We start from the raw sequence: 26,485 nt of genomic DNA on the forward strand, positions 1-26,485 counted from the left end.
ACATTTTAAAAACTATGTCAAGTATGACTCCAGCATTTGTCAAGCCATGTAATTTCCAACATTATATGGGAACATGCCCCAGCTCATAAAAAATATATTAACATGTATACACAGGAGTATTAATTATAAGATTTGAGAAAAATTTCACAGATAGTAGAGGACCCACTATTTAGAGTTTATGCCATTAACCTTTTTCCATAAAATATTCTATTGTTCTTATAGAGACATTTTACTATCAAAACCATTTTCTTTTTCTAATAATGATGTTGAATTTCAATCCCTCCATCCCAAGTAAAAAAGAAAACATTTTACTTGTATTAAATTATATAATTAATTGATTAAGATTAATTTCTTTTTTATTATTAAATCTTTAACTGTAGGTGACAAAATGGTTAATAAGAAAAATTAGACAAGGACAATGCAAATCTCAAATATGAGTCTTCTTTGAATATACATTTGAAATTTTATAGAAAATTGCCATGAATATTATTTATCCTGTTCTTTGAAAACATGTATAGAAAATTTTGTCATTGAAAGTCTCAAGATTACGAGGCAAATATTAATTTTATTGCTTTTCCAAATTAGTTATATTTATATTAAACGAAGTTTGAACTCAAATTCTAGTTCAAAAAGAACAGAGCTTCAAAGATGTTAGAAAGATGAAAACAGTAGAAGACAAAATTCGTGTAAAGACCTGGATATTTTGTAGGTAGTCCACAGTCAAAGCTATTGACCCAGAGCCTATATATATATATATATATATATATGGATATATATATGTTTTTGGTGAATGACCCAACCCAATATTTCAATAGTACACTCCACCAATTTGGTCATAGTACTTGTTGGGAATTATAATTTTGTTGACAAAAATTAATTTTGAGAAGAAATTACACCCCTAGAAAATAATAACAGTCACAAATTTCTTCTATTTTCTTTTGACTATTGACTAAATACGTGTCTATTGTAAAATAATAATAATAAAAGATCTTCCAACCTCCACTAGTTTTGTGACATAATACTTGATTTATTCATAAAGTCACAGGTTTATTCCTAATATATATATATATACATATATACAAGACTGCTACTGTAGAGGAAATCCAACATTACAAATATTATACGTGGACAACAACCATGTATAACCATACAATTTACGCGATCCAATAACCATGGTTATAATTTACACGATCTAATAACCACGCATGGCTGTTCCCACCAAACGATGGATGACTTCCCTCGTAATTGCATTCTTGTGTGTGTGTGTGTGTGTGTGTATATCTACACCAGGGGCCGAATGAAAAAGGACCAAGGCTTGGAAGGACGGATAAAACCACCAGGCTGTCCCAGACATTTTCATAAGATATTAAAAAACTAGATTGATCTGTAAATATGCTTATTCAAAATGTAGAGGAAACCCTGTAAGTCCCTTTCAATTTCAGTAATGATTTTTTCCTAGAGAAATAAAATAAACCATAAGCTACTACAAGTTGTAAATCCAGCAAGAAAATTACAGATGGCAATTGCCAATCTAATTCCACCTTCAGATGCAGCATTTTGTTGCCCAAATTTAATTGGACTAAGGAACTAGATTCCGAAAATTGAATTTAGAAAAAAAAAGAAAAAAAGAAATTGAATTTAGATAATATACAGCAAGCAAAATCTGGCTCAACTTCACCAAAAAAAGTAATTAAAAATCTGTGAAGTTGCTTGTTTTCAGGGAAAATGGGAGAGCAAAAAAAAAAAAAATGAAGAGATAAATCTATGACACGTATAATAATATTAGTCAAAACTTCAATCCTATTCTTCCAAAGCAGTAGCAGCTTCCTTCAAACATGACCTCATGATCTTCGCAAGCTTCGAGCAAGCATCTAGGCATAGCTGCACTCCCTGTTTGCAAAGTAAATTTTGTTACTAGGACTCATTTAACGTTATCAAAATAGATAATAGCTTTTTAATCATATGAAGATCATATTAACAAACAACTACACAGTTCAACTTTCACAAGCATATTGTAAGGCGATGAAGATGATTTCTTGATGATGAAGACAAACTATATTTCTGAACCACAGTAACATAAGCATGCTTTCACCACCAAAATTGTAGTGCAAAACAACAAAGTGTGCATATGCGCATGCTGCTCATTTGCATTTTCTTACAAATTAACAAAAGATGAAAAGTACGTTAATGCACACTAATAATGCAGTACATAATATGACAGTTGATTGTCATACCTCATTAATTTTTGGGGTTGACCATTCCCCTGTAACAGTTAGCTGAGTGACCTCATAACGAGAAGGCATTGAGGTTATCATTAAGCTTCCATCTTGACAGCTTTCCTCTTCCAAAATTGGATCAATAACTAGGTTCCTTCCAAGACAAGACTGCTCCACCAATGCAAAAGCAAAAGGTGTGAGAAATCAATCAACAAAAGCAGCAATATATGCAAAATAATTTTGAACTGGAAGCCATTACAGCACACAGCTTCACCTTTGGATTTGAAGAAGACAGCATTATATTGCAATCACTAATTTGTCAAAGGCATGGCTGTTCATAGAACTGCCCCCCATACTACAAGTAATACAAACTTTAAAAGAACCATTTGACACATTGAATCCATTCAATATCAGGCATAAGACAGGTATTCCAAGGAACAAAAGGAAATAAATGTAGATAAATCTATTTTACATTTTAACCTCAATCAATTTTATTCAGTCATAGATTCCATAAACAATATAAGTGTTGAATAGACAAAGGGAGAATGTAGAAGAAAATAATTTAGAAGAAAATTGACGCTTACCTAAGCAGCAAAAGAAAATACCAAGAGAGAGAGAGAGAGAGAGAGAGAGAGAGAGAGAGAGAGAGAGAGGGTAGCTTAGCAGAAAAGATAAAAATTGTACCATTACTGTTGTATTGACATATTTTAAAGTCCAAATTTTCTAATAGGGTTGCCTTTATAATCATTACAAAATCATTACAAGCACATCATTCTCTAGAAAACAGCAACAAACTGAACTAACCAAAAGAGAGAGCAAAAGAGAACTTAAAATCAATAAACAAAATATATATTCCCAGCAAATTTGGCTCATGATCAATTATCACAGAAAATTGGAAAGCCTACATGTCTTTGCCAGATACATACCACGGATACTGAAGCAACAAGGTCATACATCATTATCCCTGCATCTGCTAGGGCAAGACTGGCGCATGATATCACAACAGGAAGATCACCTGTAAGCAAAACATATAGAGCCCATCAACAAAGTCATCAGCAATATTAATTGAGTACTCTGCGACTAGATTAAATATTAGATTACCCCACAGAAATACAAATTTCTCCAGGCAGATAAGATATTGAAATGATCACTTCATTTCTTCTATTTTCAAAATGACTCCAAATGGACATTCAATAGTTTTCTTTATATTATTAAAGGTTTAACTCCTTTTCTACAACAAGACCTGTATCCTACATCAACTACATGCTGGCCTATTGACGAGTACCGGCTAGCTGCCAATATTTAAATTTCACTTGAGGACAGATTTAATACTGTGCTAAACATGAGTCTACAAAGCATTAAATACTAGTTTCAGAAGCCAACATAATTAAGGAATAGATACACCAGCCTGGTATAAGTAACGGTGTGACTTGATAGGAAATAAATAGTGAACTTAAACAGCTCCACTTGCCAACAAACTCATCTTCTACATAAAATATAAGCAAATGTATCTACCATGTAATTCTTCATTCAATGCTACAATAACTAATAACAAAGAAGCTTTCATCCAAAGTACAAATTCTTAAACAAATCACTAGAACATGCAAGAAAGTTTACATATGGGCAATTGGTATTCAAACAAAAACAAACTTAAAAAAAAATAAAAAAATAAAAAATAAAAAAAGAAAGGCAAAATATGCACCAAGAAATACATAGACATGAGATTTTAGTTTCAGTGACTCTGCAATTTGGAGAAATAAATTATGAATAAGGAAAACTACACTGAACAATGGGAAGTAAAAATAAATGATCTTATATGATTATATCTAATGAATCCACTATAACTTTTCTTCTCTTCTCTGTCCTTTCATTTCTTTTTTTTTTTTTTCTTTTTACTGTTGTTTTTCTTCTGGAACAAAACTTCAAAGAGAAGAAGGAATATGAGTTTACATGTTAATAAAAAATTACAAACTTACTGCCCCCTGATTCCAAGACCAATGCAAAGACATCCACAGTTGTTTTGGGGAAACTTTCCAATATGATGGCACCCTCCAAAGATTTATGAAGCATGGAAGAAAACTCTTTGTGGTCTGATCCCTAACAGAAAGGAGCTCAAATATTAGATGCAACTAATAAATTAAGTGGAAAAAGAGACGCTAAAAAAGACAGTTCTACAATTCAATAATGCAGTTAACTCAATACCTGTCCACGAACTGGGGTGGCAAAAGTTGTATAGCTAACATTACAATTCAAGCGTCCTACATCACTATACATCATTGCCTTCTTGCTCTCTCTTGGCCCAAATCTGAGCCAACCAAGACAAATAAATGTCAAACTCACCTGCATATAACTCATGCATAAAAATTTCTACTTGTTTCTTGCTTGTTAAAATAATAAGGAAATAGAAGTGAGACATTGTCACCAAACAACAGAGCACAACCAATGATCAAAACCGTACGCTAAATGGTGTTAGTAAGTGATCAAACAAAACCCAGTATTAGAAAATCAGATATCAGGAAGAAAATTACTCGTTAAAAGGAATACTCACACAGACACAATGACCTTGGTATTTCCAAACTCTGCATAAGCAGATCCTGAAGCAGCATTTACAGCACCAGTCCTGAAAACTTCAAGTTACCAACAAATAGAATTTTATTATTTAAGTGATAATAATGCATGCCTTTCAGTAAACAGAACCCAAATAGATAATGCAAATTACAGTTCTTTCAACCCAAGAAAGAATCCATCAGCTACAAGTTTGCAATACCAAACAAATTATATAGAAAGAAATAAACAAGAAAAAGCCCACATGAATAAACTGATAAATTTATATGAAAACACCAAATTAAGTAAGACAAAAGCTATGGAAGGTATAGAAACAAAACAACATTACATATACAATGATCAAAAACTAAATCCATCCTATAAAGAACGAACCCACAGAAACAATAAAACATACCCAGTAAAAAAAGTTGGAAAAGATTCAAATTGAAAAAGAATAATGGAAGTTGCATGGATAGAAAGGCTTACAGGCAGGTCTACACTGGTGGAAGCCGCGTCCATCGGGTCGGACCCAATCGACGTCGTTGGCTTTGAAAATAAGTGATTTGGTTTTCAGGGTTGACGGAGACGGAGAGTACGTGGTCGGAGTTGCTCCAGCTTTTCCGGCCATTACGCGGCGACTATTTCTCTCTCTCTCTCGCTCTGTGGGTGTTACACTCCTTTTGAGCTCTCCAGGTCTTTCTAGCCCTGAATACGACGGTGCGTTTTGCTCTCTTGTAGTTTGAAGGGTTCTATTTATTTTTGGGATATTGGCAGCCAAACACCCCAAATTTTATCAAAGTTAATATATATACTAAACTTTTTTTTTACTTGCATGGTTAGTTTGTCTGCTAAAAATGCATAACAGAATAATCAAATGCTTTGCACGTGCTTAGCAAATAACAGAATGATCAGGTACTTTACACGTGCTTAGCAAACGAAAATAAATCAAATACTTTTACTGTTTTCAATTTAAAAATTAGGGTTCCATTCTAGTTTGGGATTGTTTGATGTTATTGAGAGTAGTGGTTTGGAATAAGAAGAAGAAGAAGAAAGGAAAAAAAAAAAGGATTTTGGGTTTGAAAAACACGAGGGGAAAAAGATGATCAATGGAAGATAACAGTCATGGATGTGGAAGGATGAAGAAGAAGAAAGGATTTTTGAAATGAAGCTCTCTCTCTTCTCTCTCTCCTCTTTCTCTGTCTCTGTCATCCGTTTTCTTAGTATACTCTCTCTTTCACTGTAACTCTCTCTGTCTTTCCTTTTTCTTTGTATATGTCCTCTTCTTTTTTTTTTTTTTTTTGTATAACTCTCTGTGTCCTTATCTTTCTCTCCATTTTCTCTATCTCTGTCCTTTTTTTTTTTTTTTGTACTCTCTCTTTCTCCGTAAATCTCTTTGTCTGTCCCCTATCTCTCTCTCTCCTCTTTCTCTGTCTTTGTCATGATTTTTTTTTTTGGTGTATTCTCTATTTCTTTGTAACTCTCTTTGTTTGTCTCTTCTATATCTAAGTGATATTTTAGGAAAGCAAAATTCCATTTTAGCAATGGAGGAGCTTCTTTCTATCGATTTTTTCCAAATAATTTCAGATCTATCTATTTTTTCCATCAAACAATATTTCTTGCATTTTTTTTTCTTGTCTTTTCCCTTTTTTCCCCTTAATTTTTTTCCTCCACATTACTTGAGCTTCAAACAGAGCTTAAAAGTTATAAAATTACATGATTTATCCTCGTTTAATGAGCACATACAAAGCATCTAATACTTCCATTATGCATTTTTAACAGAGAGCTAACGGTGCAAGCAAAAAGAAAATTTGAGGTACAAAATGCCAAAAAAAAAAAATTTAGGATGCAATGTGTCAACCGCCATAAAATTCGGGATGCTTGACTGCCAATATCATTTTATTTTTCAATGGGGACGCATTTTTATTCTTAGCTCTGTTTGGTTTATACAATTTGTAACAAGGTATACACCTAAACCTATTTTTATTCTTAGCTCTGTTTGGTTTATACAATTTGTAACAAGGTATACACCTAAACCTGGATAAAATTCCATTTACCAAATCAAAAAAAAAAAAAAAGGATTAAATTCCTCCTCCCCTTTATTATTATTATTTTTTAAAAATTCTCTCCTTTGCTTCAGATAATACTTGTAATCCCCAATATATATATATATATATAATAATAATAATAATAATAATAATAAATTGTAGCAAGTAGTAGTTGTCCACCTGCCAGTGTGCATTTATATTACTTTACAAGATTTATAAATTGAAATTTTTGACATTAAATTAAAATATTTTCCACAGCAAGGTGATAAAGCAATAATGCTCAAAATGTCTTAAAGTCTGATGAATTGCAATTGCAAAATAATTTCAATTAAAGTCTAGCAATAATTCTTCTGATGAATTTTAAAACATGAAAATGATTTTAACATGATATTTTGAAAAAATATTGTTGAATATGCAAACTTATTTGAAATATCATTGTTTTCTTGAAAAGTAGATATATAAAAATATATATTTCTTTGTAGGTAAATTTTCTTAAGTCATAATCAAAATTATTATCTTAAAATGACAAATCTTTTGTTCATAAGTTATGCTATCTACATGCAGTTCCTTTTTTCAGTTTCAATATAAAAATAAATAAAACAAAAAAAAAAATATTATAAGCTGGTTTTTCAGAAAAGAGAGGATCATTTCAAGGAAATCTCATCTGGTTTGACTGGTGGTTTGATTTCTCTTGTTCATGTTTTCACCTCTATTTGTAGAACTTCTAACTTTTTATGAAAACAATTTTTTTTAATCTTTTAAATTTTGTCAATTTCTTCTTTCCTTTGGTAGAATCTAAGCCTCAAACATATTCTTAAAATACAAAACCAAACAAACTAGAATTTCTTCACAGCTAAGAAAAAAAATATACAGAGGCAAGAATTACTGCCAGTCTAGCACATTTGCATTAAGAATTTGAGACACTAGTTAGTTCAAACATAAGCACATAAGAGATGAAAGAAGCGGATGAAGAATTGAACAATGTGTTTTTACAATATATCTTCAACTCCAACCTTACCGGTCTAATAAAAATACACAAATTTTGAAGGATACCCACAAATGAGGAAGCATCAAAGGCCAAAAATCAGAAAGCAAAAAAGTCAAAATTACGTAGTGTTTTTTTTTTTCCTTTTGTTATTATTATTATTTTTTAAATGATCTCTTCTATGGAAAGCTACTCAAAGAAATTGGGGTAAATTTATAACGTATATGCAGCATTAGGGAGGGGGAGGCCCAGGTTCAAAGAGTGGAGGACAGCAGCTTCTAAATATACCACAGCAGCAAAGAAACCAGAAACTGCAGAAGAGTAAAGAAAACCAAAACGAAAATAAAATAAACGGAATAAATAAATTACATTAATCTTATAAGGTCAAATTTTGACTTCAATAACATTTTTGCTTTCATCATTGAGGACAGAAAGAGAGAAAACCAATTTACCATGATGCCAATCCATCGTCAGGGGGAGGAGCTGGGTCTAGCAGCGGTGCACTTGGTGGTGGTGGTGGTGGCGGTGGATCCATTAATTTGGAAGTGAAACTATGTGACATAGAGCAACTTGAAGGAAGTTTTAATGGCTTTTATATATCTGATGTTTGTGCACCATCCTTTCCTCTAGTCATATATCCATCTACCATTCAAAGGAAGTCCAAAGACTGCAAAAATCGGTGGCCAACTAACTCATCAATAAAGTCAACTCTGCAAAAATGATCATATTATGCATATGGACAACTAATCTACCTGCTGAGACTTACCAAAACTTTTGCTAATCACATAGCATTTTCAAAGACATGTATGGAAAGAGTGTGTAAGAGAGTCAAAGTTTCATTTCAGAGAAGGGAAATGATCAGACTAAGCCTTACTTTCTGATGGAAGAAAATTGACGGAAAGTACTGCATCTGGAATGTCGGAAACAGCTGCCTGAGTGTCTCTCTCTTTGACAAATGGTATAAGAAGGGAACATAGTTATAGTGCACAACCATTTCTATCAAGTATGGTATGGGAAAAGAACCGATTCAAGGCTGGAAATAAATATCAACTCTTGAAACAAATTTTTCAGTGCTATAACTCTATGGAAAAACTCAAGACAAACAACATATGATCGAATCCATATTTTTCTTTCTTCCTTTTTTTTATGAAAAAAAAAAAAAAAAAAAGAATTTGAATTTTGATAGCTATCCTCTTTATATAAACAATCGAGGACGCAAATACATTCAAGATGATTTACATGCTAAAACTAATACATTCAAGATGATTTATATGCTAAAACTAACATACAGCCCATGAAGTTCTCTTTCCTTTTCACAGAAAAACTGAGTAAAAAAAATTAACAAATCCTCAGAGACTCGCTTTCTTCTATTATAATTTCTTCGAGTAAACTCTAAAAAAGAAAGTAACAGCAACAAACTTGTACAAAAGACGTGATATTCTAGTACTTGCTTTGTCTAAGCCCCGTATTTTTGTTGGGTAGTATGACCAGGGGAATACACATTTCCCATGCAGAATGCTTCAAACCGAGGCTCAGTTATATCTACTGCTTCATCATCTGAGGCACGCCCACTCCTAGCTTTTAAAGTCAAGAGGATCAATCTCTCCACATACTCAGCTGACAAAGTGTTTTCATTATTGTTTTCAACACACAAAGTACGTTCAATATCTAGTGGCAGTGAACATCGAGCTGACAATTTCCTGGACAGCACTCGCCTTAGCTCCTCAGAATCTTTTGGAACCCCCACATGCATTTCTTGGCTGGAAAGAGGACTCAAATCAGGTTTTTCTATGTGGTGTTCACCTTTTATGCCATAAGCAGGTGATCTCTGCATAACAAGTGACAGGTCAAACATTAATTGGTGTTCTAATTGAAGGTAGGCAGAATTTTATATGTATCATATGCCATATGAGCAGTGATCCTCATATGAGAAACAAAATCTGGAATATATTAGAGTAGGAATAATATTTTCTTTTACAAGGATCTAACTCAAATATTTATAGAACAACTTAAATCAACTATCATTCTTATGAAAGTTAATGAACCAAATCCCAAACCAGGAAGAAGGTAAGAATAAAAGGAAAACCAAATGGAAAGGTGCAATCAACATAACAAGAGAAAGGAAGAAGAGGAGCTCAAGCCACATTTAAACTTCAAATCTCAAGTATTTTTATTTTTATTCTTTTCGGTTGTTATTACCCACACAGTACATGGTATTTTACTCGAGAGTTTGGTGAAAATAAGAAGCAGATCTCGACAATCATTTTGAAATGCTATTCAAGTTCCTATATTTAGGCTTTATTTTTTCAAGCTTACAAGCAACTTGAATTTTCTGGAAATTCTTCGTTGCTTTTATCAGAAAGCAAAGTGCTATATGCTTGCTACTGGCATGGAACTTATAAAAGGCAATTATGCACAACATCAGAAAGAGCATCAAAGTCATAGGTTTTTAAATATGCTTGTCCAAAGATTCTGTGGTTCGTAAAAATTTATCAGAAGGCCTTCACACAGTTTTCCAATAATAAAGCAGAAAAGAGATGAAATATCAACAATTAAATTGAGGAAACCCCCAGTGATAGGCAAATTAGAGTTACTACATTTTAGTTCATAGAAAATACTTACCTGATAAAAATTTACGGGGATATTTGTCCTTCTAGACCTCTCTGGTGCAATAGTTGAAAGTATTTGAACAACTTCACTCATTGTTGGTCTAGCCTCAGGATCTAGGAGCAGGCATTCCTTTGCCAAGTAAGCCATAATTTGCATCTCATCTTCTGGGAATTTTCCATTCAAACGTGGGTCGGGCAGTTCAGTTATTACTCGTCTACTGTCCTGTAAGCGAGGAGTAGCCTAAAACAAGACAGGACACCTACCGCATTAGCATGAACTAATTTTACAGTAGTTTTTAATTTTATTTTTATTTTTTTATAATTTAATGGTTAAGGAACAAGTTATTTGAACTGGTCTGGACCAAATTTAGCTAAAACAATGATAAAACAATCAAATTAGTGTTTGAGCCATTGTAAGTAGATGCGTTGAACATCCTAGTCGGGAAGCTCCAATACAATGCTTTAGTCCACACAAAACAAAAGAATTCAAACTGTACCAATAGAATAAAAGCTTTGATCCCTTGGTAAGTTTGATGCATTTAACTAATGGAGGTTTTCTTCAAAATATATATATATATATATATGATGCTGAGTGGTGATTTTCCATACCCATATAACAAGGCTTTCTTCTCCTTTCCCACTTAATTTATGAATGGGTTGACGACCAGTGATGAGCTCAAGAAGAACGACCCCAAAGCTGAAAACATCTGACTTAATAGAGGCTCTACCAACGATAGCATACTCTGGTGCAAAATAACCAAAAGTACCCTGCATCCTGGCTGGAGAACTGGAACAACTGGAGATACCATCAGCTTTCAAGTGTTTCGCCATACCAAGATCAGTTATCTGCATACATATGAAGTGGTTACAGAACCTTTTATATGAGGGCCAACCGAGGATGATAGCATTGTCCAAAGAAAATCATGTGACTAGCAAAGATCATCATTTATGAAGACAAGATACTGACAAAATTCCAAGCAAATCATATTCCAATTTAAGATGATTGCCAGTGTGCCTTCATGTGAATTCCGTATATATTTATTTTCTAACAATGTGAACTGTTGAAGTTGATGCTAACTTAAGTTATTTGCTTTTCCTTTTAATCCTGCTAACTCATATTTTTGGTAATTTCTTGTTATGCATGTAGGGGCCTGCCTCAATTTTGTGGTTTTTGGATGTGAGAGAGACTGTATTTCTTAAGAGTACTTAATTGGGCATCGGCCCAATAGATTTTACTATTTTCCAGACAATATAACTACTAGTCTCTCTATATAGATTCTAAGATTTGTATGTAAATAATTGAAAGGAAACAAATCTTACCTTCGCTCGCCAATTTTCATCCAGAAGAATGTTTGTCGATTTGACATCTCGATGCAGAATTCGTGGAGCAGCTGCATCATGTAGATATTCCAAGCCCCTTGCAGCTCCAATTGCAATTGCAACTCGAGTTCCCCAGTCTAACTTTTTCCCTAAGGCTCCATCAAGGCAATCTCTCAGATTACCATTAGGCATGTACTCAAATACCAATAGCCTCTCAGCAGGTTTTCTATGGGACTCTGAACAGTAGCCAACCAAAGGCACCACATGGCAATGATGAAGTCTGGATAACAGCTCAATCTGAGCAAACAAAAACCATGTAAATTAACCAAGAATATGATGGAATATTAAGTAATTCTCTCGTTTTTATTTATTTATTTATTTTCTTTCCCTCAAGATAGTCATAAACACAATTCATGCAAACAAATTGCAAGATGAGGTATAACCTCTGTTAAAAACACAGCGTCTGCACCGGTTCCATTCTGATTTTTTAGTCGTTTAACTGCCACAATTCTTCTATCTTTGAGCTCTCCACGGTAAACATAGCTACTTCCCCCAACTCCTATAAGATTAGGATTTGAAAATTTTTCAGTTGCATTCTGCAACTCAGAGTATGAAAATTGAATAATTGCTCCATGTATTGTTCCTGCTTTGTCCCCAAAAAAGCAAGAATTCCTCTGAAAGCACCCTGTGAATCAGAAAATAAGGATTGAGTTATGGTAATTCAAGAACTGAAGCTCAGTATAACAAAAAGAGGATATAGTGCAAACCTTTCAGGTAAGGACAACTTGAGAGTTTTAAAATGCTAACCAGCTTTATGGTCCTTGGATTCACTCAATTGGGTTGGACCTCATAATTTAGTCATCACTATTGAGCAAATCCAAGGGTTCATCAAATATTGACTTCAAAATATTTATGAAACATGGAGTGGTTTTTACCTGTTATATGTTTAATGGGGGAATCTATAATAATTTTGGTTTCTGGCAGTGACCAAGTCTTATGGCTAATTAAATTGGTAGCACTATTGCAACTTGTTTCTCTGTCAGATGAGAATAAAGGCCGTTGAATAGGGCACTTATCTCTTCTATGATAATAGCATGCCACCGAGGCGAGAAATGCTACAGTTGTGACTATGACACATAGTAATAAAATAATCACAACAACTTTACTCGATATATGCTTTTTTGAAGATTGCGCCTCACTGAGTGTTCCTGTCAAATAGCAACTAAGCTTCTTAGGACTTTGACATAAATGACTTAGAATACTAAATTCAATTATCACACAGAAAACCAACAAACTAGCAGCATCAATAAGCACAAACACATAAGAAAAAAGTCATACAGCACAAGATTTTTATATCAATAAAACAGAATCCAGGGTCCAAAAAATCTCTCTAGAACCGCACAATAATGAAGCATCATCCCTAATAAGGTAGGTTTGTCAACAAAAATTTTAATTAAGGCTTTGGTTTAAGCATGATAAACAACCTAGCTTCATAAATAGAGCAAATCAATATTCATCTGCCACAAAGTGATGCTTAACCGTAATAAACAACCTAGCTTCATAAATAGAGCAAATCAATATTCATCTGCCACAAAGTGATGCTTAACCACTCAGAAGGAACTTCTAAGAGAGAGAGAGAGAGAGAGAGAGAGAGAGAGAGAGAGAGTACCAGATGTGCAGTTACAGGCTGAAAAGCAGTTAGTATTATAACTGTCAGCCGCCACTTTTGGAAGTCTATCAGCAGAACATATGCATGTCCATATAGTTGCGCTCCTATCATCTACATTGCAGGAAAGTACAATATACAGTATATGTGAAAAAAATTATAATGTTCAGAAATTGATGAAAAAGATATTCATATAAGTAACACATGAATACAAAGGTGTAATGAGAAATAGGTTAGTAAAAGCATTTCAATCTAAGAAGTCTTCACCCCAGTTTACCGATGATAGAAGTATTGAATATTTTGGTAACTGTACCATAAGACCATCTTCCATATCACAGATGTTGCATCAGAACTTTTCTTAAACATCCATTACTTCATTTTAAAAATAAAATAAGATAAAATAAAATTAACCATACGGTTAGGAGTAAACATGCTGCACTATGCAGCTTCCCAATATACATTTGCCTTATCTAAAGGAACAAAAATTGTTAGTAGGTAAAGTTCAGTACTAGGTTTTATCAATAACAAATTTATACCATTAGAGTAAAGCTTTTGGTGATTATACCATAAAATTCAGCAGCATACCCTGACTGCAATTACAGGATGTTGCACAGTTAGATTGAATAGTATCGCTCTGGTTTCCTTGATATGGTAAAGAGCATTTACATGTCCAGTTCTGAATCACAGAGGTATTCGAAACTTTATCTGCCAACAAAAGAGAAATAAGGTACAAAGTAGGACTATTAGATATTACATATTAACCAGAAGCACTTCCACAGACTTTAAATGTAAAGAGTTCAAGACATTGCAAAGCAACAGGTTCTGCAGCTTTCTAGTATACTGTTAAATATTTTTAAATATTGTTAATGCTTGAGTGGATCTAGCAGATGAATTACAGATTATTAAATTGCCAAATTAGGCACTAAGATTCTGAAAGCTTGTCCATCATACAGGTGGAGTGGATTTTCTAAGTTATAATATCGTTTGAACTAACCACAAAGACTCTGCTGAATCCAAATGAAGCTGATGAGACAAGCAAGGACAACTTCCGTGTCGAACTTCATTTATTCCAAATTGAACACTACAACAAAAGAAAACAAAGACAATGGAATCATGTTCTAGTTACAAGATCATTGCTACACTTCAAAACTGATTAAACCACAGAAAATAAATAAATAAATAAAGTTTACATCAATATCTTCAGAATATAGCTTTAAACAAGAAAAGTAAAATATATAGGTAACTTTTCTAGCAAATAAAACCATAGAAATTAAGATAAATAACTTGTCAACTCTCAGTGATAGAAATCTAAAGCACTAAGTTGCATCTTGACAAGAAATTCTAATTTATGGGTACCGAAAAATGAAAACATAACACCAGCGACAACAACAATAAATAAAATAATAATAAGAGGTAGTTCAATCTATCAGTTTCTATCATTAAACATCACATCACCATTAAAAATCAGCAAAATGCACCAATGCTCTAATAATTGAGGGATATAATTTTCAAATTACCAAGTGTATCCAAAGCAAATAAGATTGATCTTTCAAATACCTCATACTTTATTCTCATGAATCCACGGGTAACCCAAAAAAGCATTGTACTCGTTAAGACAGACTGAAAGCCTCGTAAAAAATCATAACAAAAGATATATAATCGAATGAGAAATAAATTACTTTCATAAGGAACACAAGGTTTACTCTTCAATCACTGTTGATCTCAGAACCTCCTATCTGCATATGCTAACGGAAATTACATTCTCAACTAACGAATAATGACTACAAATATCCACAAAGAAGTTGCTACAAATACCTTTTAACACAAGCAAACAAAATGTATGGTATATGGGCTGGATAAACAGAGCTGTAAACAACGATTCATGGTTTAACTATCCGATGGACTAATTCAAATGATTTATTTTTCAAGAAAAAAATGGGGGGTAAAACAGAAAGGCATAATGTCAATGTCCTTCTTAAAATCTAGAGACTAGAATAAGAAGTAATAGAAAACAGCCAAGCACCTAAATAGATAGGATAGGTAGGAATAGCCAATTAGTAGTAGGTCAACAAATTTTTAGAACTTTCAATTCAGTGCAACTCAGTATCCCAAGTTCTAAGACATTGACTAATTATATTAAGTTAGATATACCAGCTTAAGCTGTTCCCAATACAAACATTTCGCATAAACCTCCCCCATAATTATTGGTTACTCACCATTAGAAAAAACAAACCGCACGAAGAAATGATGCAGGACTAAAAACTATAAGCGTATTAAATGTCCAACGAAGCAAGAACAGTCCAGAAATGGTAAAAGTGTGATTGCAGTACAGTCGCATCATAATAATATGGATGCATGGAGCCTTGCCCGCTATTGAGCCACGCAAGTGGGTGGCCTACAAGTTTATTACACATGAAGCCTGGACAGGTTGGAAACGATGGCTCGATCAATGAGTGACAACCCATCTATCGAACCCATTAGCACCTGCCGGCAACGATCCACATTCAAGATACATTAGACAAGAAATTCAGCTAGTACAAGTCGTTTCTCTACCTATCAGCTCCTTAAACCAGACTCTTTGAACTACAAACAATAACTTTAAAGGAAACGTACGGAAACAAACAACAAGCCAAGCCCATACTCACAAATTCCAGGAAGTTTTAAAAATCTCAAATTGTCTATATAATGAAAACTCGGGCATTCCGCTCGTCAAATAAAGAACAAACTAAAAAACAATGGAGCTCAGATAGATATCCAAACCTAAGCAAGTAACCAGCAGAATCGTCTACTTAATTGAGCTAACTGTTCAAAGAAGCATTCAGCTGAAAGTACCCGCCATGGAGATCAAAACCCATAAAAAGCTCATTCCTACCTCATGAATAGTACTCGGCAAGGAAAACTAAGCAAAATTAAGCAAATCCCTGAAGACCAAAATGCTAGATAAAGCTGATACTGGCCAAGCAAATGAATGTGAAAAAAAAAGAAAGAAAGGGCATCGCATAACAGATATTCGACAGCAGCAATTAAAGTGGACAGAGATTGATGGAATTCTTTAGATAAAAACATTTAAAGGGAGAATGGTGCTAAAAATAGCACCATCTACCACCTCTTTGACAGTAACCTTTTTGCAAACCCGAAAGAGACTTCTCAACTCTTAAATATGTCTAATCCTCATTATAGATTTCAAATCCCAGAATTTGCAAATTTTTTTAATAGTTATTCTGTGTCTTTTTTCCTTAGTAAATATATGGGTAAAATATAGAAAGTAAATCATTCCCAACGGTTGGAAATATCTTTTAAATTTTCTTTTATTTTTATCGTCTTTAACGGGTTTTGAAAGAAAAAAATAATAATAACGGATAGAATACAAGACTTGGCTTTAAAGACAGACATACACGTCGGGAACTCTGCGAACCGACAAGTAAAGTAAAATTTCAACGCCATGGCTTCTACACTGGGCCCTACATACCAGGTGATGGCTGTGGGGTCTCTGCGGCGAAAAAGGCATTATTTTGTAGGCCCCATTTTGGTTACAGAGCGCGGGGACAAACTAGTCGGCAAGGATTCCAACGATCACGATTGCTCGATGAAATAGACGGTTAGATATTGTTTGCCAGATCAGGTTATAAAAAACAAAAAATCTCCTCCGACGACGATTTCATGACGTGGCATACCCTCCTATCCGTTTCCACTACGAAATTACTACAAAACCCACGGATGACTTAAGAAGACGATTATATCCTAATCCTATTCCATTCGACGGTCTCTCGTAATTCCGCCACCCCTCAAAAAACACAAAATTTCAATTCCATTGCGCAGAACAGCGATTGAATGCAAATATTTAATCAAAAAATTGCAAAAATAAATAAATAAATAAAGCAAAAATTCATGGTTTCCTGAGGCAATGGAAAAAAAGAAATTCGCGAATTTTTGGATCTATTTACCTGAGGTAATGCTTTAAAGCAACCAAATTTTTGTTTCTTATTTTGAAAATCAGGCTTTAGATCCACCAAGCTCAGCTCGAGAGTTTAGTCCACAATGCAAATGGCCGGACGAACCGTATGCTTGAAGCGCCGGAGATTGGGGAAGAGAGAGAGAGAGAGAGAGAGACGAAGCGGCATTGAGAACTCTCTGTTTCTGTCTCTCACTTTTGGCACTGTCAGTGAAAGCAGAGGTGGCGATCGAGTTTTGGACTATGGAGGTCGGTCTGGTCTAGTGGCGAGTCGTCTCTTATTCGTTGACGTTTTCCTTATATGTTAATTAATTAATTAATATTCGCGAGCGGAGGGAAATTTTGGTCACGTGGCTGCGCGCATGTGCGATGGGACCCGACTAGCTCGTTCCACCGTTGGATGCAAACTAGGAGATCGTTTGACTTTTTTTGAGGTTTTTATCAAGAGGATGGGGTTGTAATTAAATCAAAGTGGTAGGGTCAGCTGAAGGTGATTATTAACTTAAAGGTAAAGCAGGTGGTGGTTCAAGAAAATGCCCATGTTCCATATTTGCTATCATTATTATTAGGAATTTATTATCTCTCTCTTCTTCTTTTACTCTCCTTTTGATAAAATCTTGGAGTAGACAATATCTACTAAGCTTTTGAATTTAATCATATTCTTTTTTTTTTTTTTTTGAACCAATAGGTAATGTTTTCTATCATTAAAAAATTAATAAAAAAAATACTATGATTAATAATTAATGTAATTGAAAACCTTAACTGGTGGGAAAAGAAAAAAAAGGCAAAACTAAATGAGCTTAATAATTGCTTACAAGAAGGGGGAGTAAAAAAAATAATAATAATAAGAGTGAACTTTTTTATTTTTATTTTTATTCTTTTCAGTGCACCTCATAATAAAGATGATAATTAATGCACATCAACCTTATTATTTTTGTAATATTAACATTGTTGCATCCTAAATGATATATTACAATCTAATTTTTTTTATATATATATAATTTGATATTTTACATTCTAAACTAACTAAGACTTTGCATTATTATTGAAATTCTTTTATTTTTCCGTTAAAACGCGCTGGTCATGTCCCTTTAATGAAAAGGTAATACATCTTTTTGCAACTTTAACCCTCCACCTTGTTTTTTATCCATCGGGTTCTTTTCATTTCGAGATTGGAAGTAAAGCTAACCGATGAAATTCTAAATATGGTCAATGATTATATGATTGTTAGAGGAAGAACCAGCAAGAATACCAAATAGCCAAAAAAAATATATATATATATATATTAATAAACCAATCCACCAAGAATCACATACTCATATTTAAAATCAAATTTATCCCAGGTCTAATTTAAACCAAAACCATGAAAATTCAAAAATACTTAAATCCAAAAAGCAGGGGATTCTCTTATTAAACCAACCTGTTAGCATTAAATTTGACCATGATAATGAGCGACTGGGTTTGGTCCTTTGAAGACCTAGAAGAGCTCACTTTCCTAATCCAACACCATGATCAATCCATGCCCATCTAATCATGCAACCAAGTGAGATATTGGTGTTAGATTCAACAGTTCTCTACTGCCTTAATCCTTTTTTCACCCTTTCATGCCCTGATTCATCTAGTGTCCATCCTCCAATTCCCTCCAATTCCCTCCACATCTGCGAAATTGTATAGGTTTAAGTACAGGTGTTTGACTCTCGGCGAAATGTACGGGAATAAATTTGTCAAAGCTCTTTGGGCTTGTCTTTCGGTTTCTCATTATCGATTGGGAATTTGATGAAGCTGTAGTGTTGTCAATGTGGATTTTGATAATGAAGTTGATTCCATTGATATTCATTGTTCTGGATTTTCCAGGGATTTTTTTTTTAACTCAATTATTGAAAAAAAAAAAAAAAAAGGAAAAAGAAAAAGTCTATGAAAAATAAAGAGATAGAGAGAAAACGGATAAGGAATTAATTGAGCATGTATGGAGGATCAGAGGATCTTGAATTATTTCCTATTTCTTTATGCCATAAATATGGACGCAAAGAGGTACCCAGCAATTAAAAAAAAAAATGGTTGCAAAAGGGTGAAGTGGAAGAAACGACAGCTAAGAGAAGATGGAGTTTCTCTACCCTTTTTTTTTATTAAAAGCCATGTAATTTGCACATGTATTAGGTTAAGAAGGTCCATGGGAAAATCAAAATATACCAACTGTGCAAAATTTTAAGGGGTTTAGGTGTAAAATGCTAGAATAGATAATTTTTAAACTCTTATACAGCTGGGATGCTATGCTGCCAACATCTTATTATTTTTCTGTTTCATTTGTATAAAATACCATATGTTTTATTAAACCGATCAATATGTATATATATATATATAATTAATATTATAAGGGATTTATACTGTAAGAGATAGTTATTTATAATTATCAAACTACTATTTTCGTAATTTGATAATTATAGATGGTTGTCATTTATAGTTTTTTTTTTATAATTTCATAGTTACAGATAATTATTCCTTGCTGTCTTTGTTATATATCTATATATATATATATATATATATATATAAGCAAATCTCACTTGTTCACTTTGTGACAATGCCAAATAGAGTCCTCTGTTATATTATTTGTTGTTGCCAAATTTTGATAAATTTTCACACCTAAGCATCATCCCGTATTTTGTATGATCCCCATGGAGATGCAGGAGCCGCTAGCCGGATCGACCAATAAATGATATAAATGATAGGCTAGAAGAATGGGCTTATTCGACGAATTAGTGATCCCTGGCCCTAACTAACAAAGAGATGTCCTTAAAATAAGGGATTGGTTGATCGGAAAGCTCGGGCAGGAGAATCCATTTCTTTTCTTGTATTTATTAATATTCTGATTGATCTGTAGTTCAAGGCAATCTTCCTTGTCCGAGTTTAAGATGGAATAAGACCCAAACGTAGTCTCGTCGGCCAGGAAGGGGTTTTGTCTATTGATTTTTGACTCCTTTCTGGCCTTACATTTAAATAAGGGGTTCTTCTCTATCCCCTCGAGGGAAAGCCCTTATACACACCTAAATAATGTTAAAATATTGTTTGAAGCTTATGGGGTATATTCAATTTAAAATTCATGGTCTGTTTGGTAAAACGAAAAGTATTGAAGGAAACTAATTTTCAAAAATTAGATTTTCGGAATTTATTTTTCCGAGAATGAGTTTTTTCAGAATTTTTTTTATAATGTTTGATTGATTATAGAAGAAAATAGGACTTACAAGTAATTAAATAAATTTGAGTATTAAAATTAAAGGATAAAATTATATTTTAAAAAATACGTAAAACTAATTTATCAGAAAATTTTAAAATGATACCTCTTTAGGATGATTCACTTTTTATGTCAATTTTTCACATTGTGAGATTTATTTTTTAGTGGGGCACACAACTTTCTCCTTTTAAAAATTATCCAAACAAGAGAAAATTTTACTTTTTCAGAGAATTTTATATTCCCACTAATCTTGTCATTGCCCAAACACCCGGTTAGAATATTTAAAAAGTGTTTAAAAATTTAAAGGTATTCGATTTATATTTTAAAGAATTCTATATAAGTCCAATGATATTTAATTTAGATGTTAATGGATTTTTATAAAAGTTTATTAAAATCTAGGTATGTTCAATGAGAATTTTATAGAATTTATTTAAAAAGCCAATGACTTTAAAGGATTTAAAAAATACAGATTTTAATGAATTTGAAAGGATTTCAAAAATAAAATTGTGAAAAAAAAATTATCAATATAAAATTTAACTTTAATCCAAAAAATTTCGTTGGATTTTTTTAAATTTTTTATGAAATCTATAGAATTCAATAATAATTTATCAAAATTTTTAAAATCTATAATTCATTTTAAATATATTAAACTATAAATTGAATACATCCCATAAAATTTTAGTTAGCTTAATTCATCTTTTTTTCACTTTGAAAACATTGTTGTTTCACCATGTTTTGAATTTTTTAAATGTAGACTAGCAATATTAGGTCATATGAGATCTTATATAGACTTGGTGACAAAATCAATAAAAAATGAAGAAAAATTTGAAACAGAGATCTAGTTGACGATTTTACAAAATGCATGGGTTATATTGCTAAAAAAAAAAAAAAAAAAAAGAACTAGTACGTATGGACCATTTTGACGCTTTTTCTGGGTCCGTCTAGAGGGAACCACAGGAATTTGCTCGAGGCGACTTTTTGTGATCATTTATAGAAATTGGTAGAGTTTGGTAAATTGATTTTTTCAAAATTTTTTTTGAATATTTAATCAAATAATTTCTCCTTTATTATTATTATTTTCTTATACTTAATCTAAATTGTTCCTTCTTCCCAAATCTAATAGAATTATTATCAATTTTAGTTTTGCATTGCCGATCGATCGAATAATATCAAGTCATTTTATAATAAAAGTTTTAATATAAATTTAAAATAAACATGTGTACTTGACTTATATTTGCTAGAAGCCAATTTTGAGATATATATATATATATATATATTTTAAAAAAAGCCAACCTGGTGCAAGTGTCTATCTACTTTTTTTGATGAATACAAATGGCATCGACTATATATATATATATATATATATTTTTTTTTTTTTTAAAAAGCCAGCCTGGTGCAAGTGGCATCTACTTTTTTTGATGAATACAAATGGCACCTACTTGCTTCTTTTATGTAGATTGATGATATGTTACTAGCAAGCAAGGGCATGTTGGAAATTTAGGAGTTGAAACTTCAGCTCAAAGGAAAGCTTGAGATCAAGAATATGATACCAGCTCAAATAATTTTAGGAATGGAAATAACTCCGGATAGACAAAAAATTTAAAAATAAATAAATAAATAAATAAATAAATGAAAACCTTTATCTTTGTCGGAAAAGTGTTATAGTAGCAAAGAACTTGAAGGTTTGGTATGTCTCATGCTAAACCCATACCAATAAGCACATCAATAGCTCAATATTTTAAGCTATGGGTAGATCAAGCTCATAAAAACGATGGATGAAATTAGACACTTGGCATCAATTCCTTTTGCAAATGTTGTTGGAAGTATTATGTAATGCCATATTTGGTGTACGCAACTAGCATAATTAAAAAAAAAAAAAAAAGAAATAAAAAAAGAAAAGGTCAACAACAACAACAACAACAATGAACTAGCTTAATTAATAAATTCATGGAAGAGCTCATAAGTATAGGGATGTCAACGGGGCGGGGCGGGTCCGGTTTTTAAAATTCCGTCTCCATCCCCGTATGGGATTTTTCATCCCATCCCCGCAATTTTCCCCCTTTTTTTAGAAGCGGGGCGGGGACGGGGATTCCCCAATCGGTGGCGGTGCCGGGACGGTTTCCCCATTTGTTTTTTTTCATATAATTAATATAATTTTTTTTGATAAATTTATATTAAAAAAATTTCTTCTATAAACAAAATATAAATAAAATGACCAAAAATATAATAAAAATACAATAAAAGATATCAAAGTTCAAATTTATAATTTTAATAACATACATTCTCAAAAAATACAATATAATATAATCCAAATACATAAACATAAAATTTATAAAAATACACATGCACACATAATAAAGTTTTACTTCTTATTTCCTTAAGTCTCCATGAAAGAATGTTCCGTAAGAGTTGATTGCTACAAAAATAGACAAAAATATTAAATAATATCAAAAAATTTTAAACAATTTAATATAAACATTTTTTGTAATAAATAAATTCAATTTACCTCCTCATCAATTTCTATGTCACTCATAGTAGAAGAACAAGCTCCAACATACGGTGAAGAAGATGAAGCTAACAAAAATGAGATTAATTAGTTAACAATAAATAAAAAAATTATTAAACACAAAAAAATATAAAATTTAATTTTTCATACCATTAATTTCAGCCCATAACCAATCGAATAAGTTTAATTTTAATTTTCAAAATATTAAAAAAATATGAAAAAAAAAGTAATATATACGGGCCGGGTTCGGGCCGGGGTCTTTAATACCTGGTCCTGGCCCATCCCCGCTTCGGGTCTAAGAGAGTAAGCCCAAGCCCGCCCCATCACCCCGTTTTTGCGGGGAAAAACCGCCCCGTTAGGGGCGGTGCACGGCGATTTCGGGGATGGACGGGGCAAATTGACATCCCTACATAAGTATTGGAAAATAAGCTTTATATACATTATTGGTTTGCTTTTTACTAGTTATAATTTTTAAGATATATGGTAATCTAATAAGATATCAAAGTTTTGGTAATCAAGAGGTTTTGTATTTGATCCTTGATATTTTAAATTTGTATGAGTTTTGAAGTACCTCTAAAAGGAACTGCAAATGTTCTTTTTGCTTATAGTAGAGTTGAGTCAAGCTTAGGAGTTATTGTGGGGCATTGATGACTTAGATTATGCACGTCTCTAACAAGCATTGGAGTTATTTTCTATTAAAGCAGAGTATATGGCTGTAACTGAGACGATAAAAGACACTTTGATGGTTCACTATGATAGTCAAAGTGTTATATATTTGACTAAAAATTAAAGGAAATATTTCATTGATACTTCCAAGGTTTAAAGTAATTACAAACGCATCTTTCAGATTTCTACTAAATCATCAACAGCCCCTGGTCTTCACCCTCTCTCCTATGTAGCAATCTAAATTATCCTTATACGCTTAATATAGTTAAATTTTTTGTGTTTATTTTTTTTCCCTATTTTGCAATAATTAATTTGAAGAACTATCATTTTTTTTCTATACTTTTAATTAATTTTTATTTAAACAATGTAATAATTTTTCAGTTTAAAAAATATATGATAATTTTAATTAGGTAAGCTTTTTAAGTAAGTTATATATTCAGAATTCTTCTTCTTCTTCACCAAAAAAAATAAATAAATAAATAAAAATAAAAAAATAAAGGAGAACAAAAAGTTATACATTTGACAAGTACATTTTAGTTAAATATATTTGACAAATTATAATACTCTTATTTAAATATACATGACAAATTATAGTACATTTTAATAGATTTAGTTAATTATTTGACTAATTATCACTTATTTAAAAAAGTTTATCCAATTAAAATCATCATATATATTTTTTATATATAGATTAAAAAAATTTGAAGTTTTCAAATTAATTTTTGCAAAATCTTCTTAAAAAAACCAAGTTAATTTTAATTTGCAAAAATAAAAAGAAGCACAAGGCATTTAAAGGAAATTTAACTTACTAATAAAGGCATAAAGGTAATTTAAACCACATAGGAGAGATTGAAGATAGATGGTTTGCTAAAACAATAATGTTATAAGCACCAAAATATATGTCAAGTTTATTTACCAAATAACATATATTAAGATAATATTAATTGGTATTTTTGTATAACCTAAATATGAATAAGTGAATTTAAAGAAGTCATAATAGTAGTACTTATATATTGGTTTCCTTCCATCTGTTGATTTGCCTTTGCTTGAGTTGTTACCTCTCATCCTACCTTGACTACCTTCTTGTTATCTTTTCCATTCCCAATAATAAGGGCATGTGATTATCCTTTCTCCTAGCCTTCTCATAAAATAGAACATCAGTTATCATATTCATAATAAGTTTGCCCTTTGGAATCAAATTATTAAGAGAGACTACCAACGTCTCTTGATTGTCTGGAAGAGAGCTAAGAAGAAGGAATGCTTGTTTTTAGCCCCTAATTACAACTCCATAGTAGATAGCTATTTACCAAGCTCTGAAATTCACTAGTGTGCTTGGTTATAGAAGTTTCACTCTTCAATTTGAAATTCACCAAACGTCTCATTATCATGGCTTTATTCCAAGCGGTCTTGGCCTGAGACATATTCCACAACTTTTTTTCCAAAGGGCATATGTGCCTAACTCTTGCACAACATAATGAAAGACATTGTGAACAATCTACTGTTGGATCTAACTGACTATTTTCCTGTTCATCTTCTTCCATTCTGCTTCTTTGGTCGAATTAAGATTATTTCCTTTGGCATCTAAGGGGTCAAACAAGTGATTGGGATTGAGGAAATCTTTCATTTGAGGTCTCTAAAGTGTATAATTTGTCACAATAAACCAAATCATAGTTTTCGATAATGAGTCTTTCATTGACATCTTGCTCTACAATGGATTGATCAAAAAATTGAAGTTGAATTTAGCAAAATGGAGTTCACCAATGTGTCCAAAATGGTAAAAAATGTTAGATTTGACTCTTTTAGGATCAAATCTAAATCTCAAAAAATTTAAAGCAAAGCTATAATTTCTAAAAGTTATGGACCAAACTGCAATTACCATAATTATAGGGCAAACTTTCAAATACCAGAAAATATAGAAGAAATTTGCAATTTTTGAAAATCTAAAGACTATTGTTGATGTGGCGGATGACATACTAGATTTGCTAACATGTTAGGGTGATATGTCATTGCGTGGCAAATGAATGTGGCATCCTCTCTATGTGGCTTGGCTTGGCTTGCGGCTCAACTTGGCTTGGTTGATTGGCATGTGTGTGGTGCATGATCGGCATGTGTAGATGTGTTCAGTGGCTCGTGGACATCCGATTGGGTTCATTCTCTTTGTTTTGGTGAGATCTATCATTTGATATGTTCAAATCTCAATTTAGAGCCTATTTATAACTAATTTTACCTCTCAATTTGGAGCTTTGATATCACTTATTATGATTTTTTTTTATCATAAAAAGCACAAAAAAAAGGAAACCAAGTAAATAAAAACACAAAAATTATGAAGAAAAGATGTATTATTATTTTTATTTTGGAAAACAATACATAAAAATCTTCTCTCAAAGCTCTCTCTGAAAGCATCTAAAATTCTATATTGTTTACGGTACTAGACTGAAAGACTAGCACCTATCATAGGGTTAAAAGGTTTTCTTTTTAACAAAATAACTTAGCCACAAAATAAACTTAAACATGAAGTAAACTTAGCTTACAAGAAAAAAATTCGCATGGGCTAGGCTTTCAAAATTAGGTTGGACCTCATAATTTAGACTTACCAGTGGAAGGTGTTCCTATTTGTGTTGAATTACTTAAAGCTAGTTCCATTGGAATAGATTGTATATGAAATTGACTATCATTGGTGTAACAGCCCAGTCCACTCGTATGAGATATTGTCTGCTTTGGGCCCAGTCTGCACGGTTTTAAAAGCC

General features: G+C 32.4%; 2 protein-coding genes across 8 annotated transcripts; both read right to left on the bottom strand.

Moving 5' to 3' along the window:
- Positions 1-1,408: 1,408 nt before the first annotated feature.
- Positions 1,409-6,012, bottom strand: LOC107411380 (exosome complex component RRP41-like). Its single transcript, XM_048469180.2, has 7 exons — positions 5,247-6,012; positions 4,765-4,843; positions 4,419-4,521; positions 4,193-4,313; positions 3,143-3,231; positions 2,235-2,384; positions 1,409-1,890 (listed from the first exon to the last, which is right to left on the bottom strand). Exons 1-7 carry the CDS (start codon positions 5,386-5,388, stop codon positions 1,801-1,803), a joined length of 774 nt encoding a protein of 257 aa, XP_048325137.1. The 5' UTR covers positions 5,389-6,012; the 3' UTR covers positions 1,409-1,800.
- A 1,747-nt stretch (positions 6,013-7,759) lies between these two features.
- LOC107411378 (receptor-like serine/threonine-protein kinase NCRK) lies at positions 7,760-17,478 on the bottom strand. Of its 7 annotated transcripts, none has more exons than XM_048468854.2 (12): positions 16,146-16,460; positions 15,602-15,869; positions 14,380-14,466; positions 13,971-14,090; positions 13,389-13,499; positions 12,655-12,927; positions 12,163-12,404; positions 11,720-12,016; positions 11,009-11,245; positions 10,413-10,640; positions 8,243-9,618; positions 7,760-8,101 (listed from the first exon to the last, which is right to left on the bottom strand). In XM_048468854.2, the coding sequence occupies exons 3-11, from the start codon at positions 14,447-14,449 to the stop codon at positions 9,247-9,249; spliced, it is 1,950 nt and encodes a 649-aa protein (XP_048324811.2). In that variant the 5' UTR covers positions 14,450-14,466; positions 15,602-15,869; positions 16,146-16,460; the 3' UTR covers positions 7,760-8,101; positions 8,243-9,246. The 7 variants fall into 7 exon arrangements, with proteins under 7 accessions (XP_048324811.2, XP_048324809.2, XP_048324810.2 ...); XM_048468852.2 differs by lacking the exon at positions 15,602-15,869 and having other exon boundaries at positions 8,243-8,457; positions 8,665-9,618; positions 16,146-16,459; XM_048468853.2 differs by lacking the exon at positions 15,602-15,869 and having other exon boundaries at positions 8,243-8,457; positions 8,557-9,618; positions 16,146-16,459.
- Between the last annotated feature and the right edge of the window lie 9,007 nt (positions 17,479-26,485).

The sequence above is a fragment of the Ziziphus jujuba genome, chromosome 10, assembly GCF_031755915.1.
Source record: "Ziziphus jujuba cultivar Dongzao chromosome 10, ASM3175591v1".
NCBI lineage: Eukaryota > Viridiplantae > Streptophyta > Magnoliopsida > Rosales > Rhamnaceae > Ziziphus > Ziziphus jujuba.

Coding starts and splice junctions, on each gene's coding strand:
- LOC107411380 (XM_048469180.2), bottom strand. CDS start 5,388: ATGGCCGGAAAAGCTGGAGCAACTCCGACCACGTACTCTCCGTCTCCG. Junction 4,844..5,246: donor CCACCAGTGTAGACCTGCCT/GTAAGCCTTTCT, acceptor GGTAACTTGAAG/TTTTCAGGACTGGTGCTGTA. Junction 4,314..4,418: donor CCACCCCAGTTCGTGGACAG/GTATTGAGTTAA, acceptor CCTTTCTGTTAG/GGATCAGACCACAAAGAGTT.
- LOC107411378 (XM_048468857.2), bottom strand. CDS start 14,449: ATGAAGTTCGACACGGAAGTTGTCCTTGCTTGTCTCATCAGCTTCATT. Junction 11,246..11,719: donor ATGAAAATTGGCGAGCGAAG/GTAAGATTTGTT, acceptor ATATGTATGCAG/ATAACTGATCTTGGTATGGC. Junction 10,641..11,008: donor AAGAAAGCCTTGTTATATGG/GTATGGAAAATC, acceptor GTCTTGTTTTAG/GCTACTCCTCGCTTACAGGA.